Source organism: Lactuca sativa, chromosome 6, assembly GCF_002870075.4.
Source record: "Lactuca sativa cultivar Salinas chromosome 6, Lsat_Salinas_v11, whole genome shotgun sequence".
Lineage (NCBI taxonomy): Eukaryota > Viridiplantae > Streptophyta > Magnoliopsida > Asterales > Asteraceae > Lactuca > Lactuca sativa.
The window spans coordinates 95,378,848-95,387,196 of NC_056628.2; the positions used below are offsets into that span (position 1 = coordinate 95,378,848).

At 31.0% G+C, this 8,349-nt stretch overlaps 1 protein-coding gene across 1 annotated transcript; it reads left to right on the forward strand.

Moving 5' to 3' along the window:
- Nucleotides 1–653: 653 nt before the first annotated feature.
- Nucleotides 654–4,927, forward strand: LOC111884331 (dihydroxy-acid dehydratase, chloroplastic). Its single transcript, XM_023880636.3, has 14 exons — nt 654–1,376; nt 1,734–1,805; nt 1,931–1,978; nt 2,075–2,229; nt 2,315–2,509; nt 2,637–2,748; nt 2,843–2,912; nt 3,210–3,268; nt 3,356–3,479; nt 3,552–3,622; nt 3,800–3,901; nt 4,041–4,121; nt 4,306–4,464; nt 4,655–4,927. The coding sequence occupies exons 1-14, from the start codon at nt 813–815 to the stop codon at nt 4,706–4,708; spliced, it is 1,866 nt and encodes a 621-aa protein (XP_023736404.1). The 5' UTR covers nt 654–812; the 3' UTR covers nt 4,709–4,927.
- Nucleotides 4,928–8,349: the final 3,422 nt, after the last annotated feature.

Consider the following 8,349-nt stretch of genomic DNA (forward strand, 5'->3'; position numbering starts at 1 on the left):
ATATATATATATATATATATATATATATATATATATATATATATATATATATATATATATATATATTTGGAATTGTTAAAATTAAAAGTTTGAACAAGATATTTTAAAAATTAAGAAAAATAAATATGATATTTTAAAAATAAATCAAACTAAGTAATATTTTATGAAAGTTTTCTTATTACATGTGATCAAGGTAATTAGTTTTTGTCAACAATATATCTTCCTATTCTAATAAAAGAATAGTTTTTATTCTCCTTTTGACATGTGTCATCTTATTAAACCTCTTAATTAATGCATGTTTTATTCTTCTTTTGCCATGTGTCATCATATTATGTCTACTAATTAATACTTGCCACATGTCAACCTATTAATTATTATTTTAAATTTTAAAATTTTCATTTTATCTACATTAAATTAATAGCATTAAAATAAAATTAATACAAATTATAAAGTGATATAATTTCACATATTTATTTAAAATCAATAATTATAGTTTTATATAACTAAAAAATCTCCTAACTAATAATTTATTTAAAATAATTGAATAATAACCATGAATTTTCACTTAAAAAAAACTTAATTAATTTTGTAACCGTGGTTTCCACGGTTATAAATTAGTTGGAATAATAAAAAACTTTAGCAGAGATGTGTATAGGGTTGGTAAGAGCAGCACAACATATTTCGCCATTTGTTTCTCCCATTTCCCTGATACTAAGTGACCTTTTACTCATTCTAGCCTATCACCTCAACAACAACACGCCGCCTTGCCGCCTTGCTGCCAGCACCTCCGTTGACTTTCAACAATCTTCACCATGCAAGCTTCCTTGATTGCCCCAACTCCCCGCCCCACCAGCATTCTCCCATCCACAACTTTCCGACCACTCATCCCAACTACCCATAAACCCTACACATTCTCACCCCGAGCCTCCGCCGCCTCCTCATCCACAACCGAAACAGTCCCACCACCACCGCAATCTGTCTCCTCCGTCGACCCATCATCAAAACTCAACAAGTTCAGCTCCAGAATCACCGAACCCAAGTCACAGGGTGGCTCTCAGGCCGTCCTTTACGGCGTAGGTCTCTCCGATGACGACCTTAAAAAACCCCAAATTGGTATTTCATCTGTTTGGTACGAAGGGAATACCTGTAATATGCACTTACTGAAGCTAGCCGAGGCTGTGAAAGAAGGGGTTCAAGATGCTGGCATGATTGGATTCAGGTTCAACACTATTGGGGTTAGTGATGCCATTTCAATGGGGACTAGAGGAATGTGTTATAGTCTTCAATCCAGGGATTTAATTGCTGATAGCATTGAAACTGTTATGTCTGCTCAATGGTATGATGCCAATATCTCCATCCCTGGTTGTGACAAAAACGTAAGTTAACCCTCAATTTCTTTTATATTTCAATATTCCTTTTTTTGTTTGTTAAAGAAACAATCTTTTAAGGGTTTTTGTTACAAATTATGTAAAATACTTGGTGGGAATCTCTTTTCACGTTGAAAGTAAACTCTTTCGATCTTTTTGAGGTTGGTTATGATTTGCTATGGAATCTATCTCAAAAAGTTAACCCCATTTCTTGTTAAAAAAGGCCATTCTCAAGAATCTTGATTGACATATTTATTTCTATTGGTCATTACTAAAATTATGAATCATTTGCTTAAAATCATGGGAAAATGTTTCCTCTATATGACAATGACATGATCAGATACATTCAAATATTTTGTTTTTCAGATGCCAGGTACCATTATGGCAATGGGGCGCTTGAACAGACCAAGTATAATGATCTATGGTGGCACCATTAAGGTCTGATTTGTATAATTTATAAACACTTTCTTTATATAATTTATTCAGTAGGTATATATTTTTTTTTGTTAATTGCTTATGAATATGCATCAAATATTTATAAGGTTTATAAAACTTTCTTGCAGCCTGGTCATTTTCAAGGCCACACATACGATATAGTATCTGCATTTCAGGTATAATTAATGTTTTGCTCATATCTTATTTGCTACTTTATCTAAATAATACTTTTTAATTGTAATAATTTTTTATTTGCTATTATTTTTTTATAGGTTTATGGAGAATATGTAAGTGGTTCCATAACTGATGAACACAGAACAGATGTGCTTCGTGCTTCTTGCCCAGGGGCAGGGGCATGTGGAGGAATGTACACTGCTAACACCATGGCTTCTGCCATTGAGGCAATGGGAATGTCTCTTCCTTACAGGTAGGGTCATTTTCGTAATTTCACACTGTTCTATTTGCAATTTACAGATTCACCATCTGATTTTCTATTTTTGTATTTCCAAAAGCTCGTCAACACCTGCTGAAGATCCGTTGAAGTTGGATGAATGCCGCTTAGCTGGAAAGTATATTCTTGAGTTATTAAAAATGGACTTGAAGCCAAAAGACATAATTACCCCTAGATCAATGCGTAATGCAATGGTTACTGTGATGGCGCTTGGTGGATCCACTAATGCTGTATTACACTTGATTGCCATAGCAAGGTAAAACAGCAAATTGGTTGGATTAATGTTTTCATTGAATTGATTTTGACTTTCATTTCTTCATATTACAACTTTTATTATAGCAATTCAATCCAAATTAAAAGCAAATTTTACTGTTTAATTGCAGATCAGTTGGCTTGAGTTTGACTCTTGATGATTTTCAGAAGGTTAGTGATCAAGTTCCATTTCTTGCGGATCTTAAACCAAGTGGAAAATATGTTATGGAAGATGTACATAAGGTCAGAATCGTAAATTTAAGTTCATTGAGAGACAATTTTAGATTTTTGTTGCATACCCTAAACTTTTTTCTTTATTTCTTTTGAGCTGGATTAGATTGGAGGAACACCTGCAATTCTTCGTTACCTTTTGGAGCTCGGGTATCTAGATGGAGATTGTATTACAGGTTGGCATAATAAAAACAAGTGTTTGACTAATTGACTCTCCCAACAATTGTACTTGACTTTTTATTATAATCTTGTGAAAACACTACAAAACTCTGAAATGTACGAAAATTAAGAATTTTGGAAAAGTTATGGAGATTTAATAGCCAAAAGAACCATCTTTTTTGACGCCATTTATCCAAAACTTTGTATTCTTGCAAAATCAGTGCTTTTTGTTTGCATTTTTTATAAAGTGGTTCGATCTTTTTTCAAGTTTTAAGGAATTTAAGTTGTTTTTATTTTTTTCTGGTTATTTTCAGTCACGGGGAAGACATTGGCAGAAAATGCAAAACTTTTCCCTTCTTTATCCGAAGGGCAGGTGATATATCATAATCTTTTCGATTTACATTCGGCTTTTTCTTGAAAATTCATTTCATATAGCAAAGATTTTGTCACTTTTTTCCAGCAAATCATAAAAACACCAGAAAACCCGATAAAGAAAACGGGTCATCTTCAAATATTATATGGAAATCTTGCACCTGAAGGTTCGGTAGCAAAGATCACAGGAAAAGAAGGGTTATATTTCTCTGGTAATTCTCCCATTTTCACATTTTTATTTTTTTGTTTAATTTATGAATAATGATTTGGGAGACTTTTTTCAGGTCCTGCATATGTCTTTGAGGGGGAGGAAGCCATGATTGCAGCCATCTCTGAAGACCCCATGAGTTTTAAGGTAAACTTCTTTGACTCTAATCAAGAAATAACAATGTTTGAATAGGAAAATAAAAGTCAATTAAAGTATAATAATTTAATAGAAAGCAAATGAAAGTAAGATGCTAAACGTATGTTACTATTTCTTGAATTTAGCCCCCTTTTTTTATTTGATTTTTTGAATAAAACCTTGTTTCAGGGGAAAGTGGTTGTTATTAGAGGAGAAGGTCCAAAAGGGGGCCCTGGTATGCCTGAAATGCTGACACCAACAAGTGCAATAATGGGTGCAGGTCTTGGGAAGGTAATTTTTAGGGTTTCATTCAAAATGGCTTAAAAAGTTACTATAATTTTTCTTCTTTCTAACAAATTGTTTTTAAAAGCTGTTTAGATTGTGTAAATTAGTTATATATTGATGAGATAAATTTGTGAAATTTTTGCAGGAATGTGCATTATTAACTGATGGAAGATTTTCAGGTGGTTCACACGGATATGTTGTTGGACACATTTGCCCTGAAGCTCAGGTTTCATCTTTTTTCTTTTTCTAACTTCTAAGTTCTAACCCCATGAAAAATTGCACGTTAACTTAACTACCATCCAATGGGCAATTAGGTAATTTTAACTGCAAAATTTGCCACATAAGCAAAAGTTGGTTATTTTGATTGAATGTAAAGAGTCATTTAAAGGGCAACAACGTAATTTCTGCAGGAAGGTGGTCCAATTGGTCTAGTGAAAAACGGGGATGTAATTACTATAGACATCAGCAAGAGGAGAATGGATGTTGACTTAACTGAAAAAGAGCTGGATGAGAGAAGAAAAGCATGGAAAGCTCCTGCATATAAGGCTGAAAGAGGTGTCCTTTACAAGGTACTTTCTGTTTTTTAAGTGAAAAATTCACCAATTTTAAATCCCAAAGTTGATGTAATTTTTCCATGAAATTCATGAAAACATTGATATGAATATGAACACACATTCAACTTTTTTAATTTCTCAATGGTTGTGTTTATAAAATCATGTAACAATCTTTTTTGTTTTTTTTTTTTTTTTTTTTTTACAGTACATCAGGAACGTTCAATCAGCCTCGAAAGGATGTGTAACTGATGAGTCATAGAGGCGAATTGAGATTAGGGAAGAAGATCTAGAGAATTATTCCAACTCCGGCTTATTATTTATCTTTGTGTTACAAACATACTTTTGGTTGTTTTGAGATTTGAAACTAGAGGATCTAGACATTGTGCAATGGTCCTAGTTAGTTGTATGTATCATGTTCATTTCAAATTTTGAAAGCATTAAAAGAAGTCTTATATAATTCCAATAATAATTTATGTAATATTAACTATTATAAGATTCACTATATAAAAATTAAATAACAATTGTATTAAAATATATACCTTTTCAAATTATATCTATAAACATTAGAAACAATTTTTTTTATAAAAATGATATATTTGTTTAGTTATTGCTCACCAACTTATGCAAATGGTTCACTATAAATGAATTTAATTTCAATTGATCATGTTGCTGGTTTAATGGTTAATGATTTATTTAGGTCGGTTTAATTGGTTTTTTGATTTCTAAAATGTTAACCAAAACCGAACCAAACATGGTTCGGTTGGTTGGTTTGTTTTGGTTTTGTTTTCGGTTAAATTCAAATAACAAAAATCAAGATTTCAAGTATATATTTATAAGGCTGGAGGGCGTACCACACTTTAGGCGAAAGGTAGTTGGAAGCACACCTAAAAACACCACACCCTGGGTACGGTAGTCGGAGGTGCAGTAACCCCTTTACGTTTCTTCTCTCTTCACTTGATTGGACGAATGTAAATTTAATATATATATATATATATATATATATATATATATATATATATATATATATATATATATATATATATATATATATATATATATATATATATAGGCTTAGGTTATTTTATTTTTACTAACTATTGTGTGCCAGAATGCATAAATCTGGACCAACGGATGAAATTCATCAATGGACATGATTTGAGAGTGCATGATATTACAATGGGATAACATGTACCATATAATCATACAAATTTTAGCAAAAGGGTATTTTGGACAATTAACTACAATTATAAAAGGAAATTTTCGGATATTTATGGATAATTAATTCTTTTAATTTTAAAAATATGATTTTTTTAATTAATTCAATTTTAATTCTAACATAATTTGTAAAAATAACCGATTTATTCTGTCAGAATATTTTTTTAGTTAGAATGATGCTCTTTCAAAATTTTATTCTATTAGAATATTATTTAATAATAACAAAATTCTGGAATCCGAGGTTGAAAAATAACTACATTCTAACATATTCTGTCAAAATAACATAATGCCCATCATAAACTACTAAATACATTTTGAAAAGAATACACAAAATAGATTATTGAACTAATAATATACCAAACAATTAATTGTGATTCTTTGAATATTAACAACATTCTGAAAGAATAACAAGTGTAATTCTTAAAAAATAACAACATTCTTAAACATTGAGTGTGATTATTCTTTAATTCATTCTTCAAACCTATCCCATCAGTTCTTCAAGCCATTCTTCATGCCATTTCTATCACAAATTCTGTTAGAATGCAACAACAAAATTCTGTTAGAATACATTATCAACATATAAGTATTAAAATTTTATCAAAATAAAACAGCAAAATTCTAGCAGAATTTATTATCAACATATAAATAATTAACCAAAACCATAATCGGAAGACATGAATAAAAAAATTAACAAATTTTTATCATCTCAATTAATTAACAATCAAATGAATAAAAAAAATTAACAGATTTGATACTTCCATGGTCCTGCAAAACAATTTATAATACAACTGAAACAAAGTTGATTCAAGAGTTTTGTTAAACACCTTACTTACAACAAAAACCTTTATGAAGAAACCATTTATATTTGCCAAAAAAATAGTTGAACTTATATAAAAAGATTGGATAGAAAATCCAGAAACCTGATTTAAGCATTTTATCGAGCAGTTGGTATGTAGCATGAAACTTTCTTTAAATTCTCAATAATGACAGCTTATCCCTTAAAATAACAGGATACATAGAATGCTTAAACAAAGCCTACATAAACATATATACTTATACCTAGATTTCACCGGAGAAGAAGAAGCAACGACCACCACCACATCCTCTCCACCTCCTGACCTGCTTCGATCGGAGCAACAACCCCACCCCGCTGCTTCTCCCTTTGTTCTTCGGTCTAGTCACTCATCGGAGATCGATACCTCCTCCTCTCGCTTTCTTTCTCTTATGTTCCCATCGATCAAGGCCTATGAAGATTCGACTTCATCGTTGATTTCTTTGCCCCATCGGAACCCCTCCTGCCCTCTGATCGAACCTCTAGCACATCCCACCTTCTACGGTAGCCCAAAACCTCCGAAACCCCGCTGAATAGCAGGGACCAATGCTGGGAAAACGAGAGGGAAGATAAATGGCTGTAGACATGATTAGGCAGAATATGGTTTTTGAGAACGTCGTTGGTGATTTTTGAAGCGTGAATATGATTTCCAGAGAAAGAGAAAAAAATCGGCTAGGGTTTTTTTTCAACAGATTTTGACTTTGACATCCCATATTTAGAAGAATAATAAAGAACATATTAATTATCTACCATATTTAAATATGCCAAGATTACTATAATACCCTTAAATGATTTATTTAATAATTTATTATTTCCTGAATTCTTATTGATGCATACAGACACATAATAGTTGTCAAAAACATTTGAACCTATCTCTCTCTCTCTCTCTCTCTCTCTATATATATATATATATATATATATATATATATATATATATATACACACACACACTAAAAAGTTATAAAAAATATAGTAAAAATTATGATTTTTAATTGCCTACAAATGGAATAATATTGATATAAAATACATTTTAAAAAAAATGAAATAAAAAGTAACCATTTCCTATCTTCTGAAGAATAAAAAAAAATAAGGGGAAAATAAAATGACGTTGAGGTGACATATAAAAGGTAAAGTGTGAGTATCCTCATGGGTCTAAGAAACATGGATAGAAAAGGTGAAACTTAAGTACTTAACATTCTTAAAATGCATTCGTTCTCTAACATTGGCGAGTTTATGTGTTATATTGGTGGGTTACTTGACCTATTTTTTTTTTAATTATTTTTGTATGACAAATTATTTGAAAGTAAAGATTGTGACCTACCAAAAAAAATGCAAATGAACCATCTTAATATTTTGGTAACAAAAAAGTATAAATTAGATTTTTAAAGTCCACAATCTCTATTTTAATAGCCCAATATCTTTTAATATATAATCAAATATTCATAGCCTAATACAAGCTACGATAAAAAAAAACATTAAGTCACAAATCAATCGTTTCACAACACGTTAACCTTTGATTTTCAATTCTTCACAATCGCCGATCCAGTTTGCAACTGTCGGTAAACATTCAACAACTTTGTAAAAATTGATTAAATTATGTGAAAATTCTATTTCTAATTCCAATATTGACAAAGACGACTATTCATTATTTAGTTGTAAGTTTAATTGAATTCAATGTTGGATTTTTTTTCTTTTCTTTTTCTTGTTAATATATATTTCATAAGCTTCAAAGGCAATGCTATTGAATGTTTGGCAATACTTAGGAGCTGTTTGTTTTTTTGTGAAGAGCTGCGCAACCACTTTTGTCTGCGCCGTGCAGACATATGCCCTCGCAGAGTGTTTGTTTTTTGGAA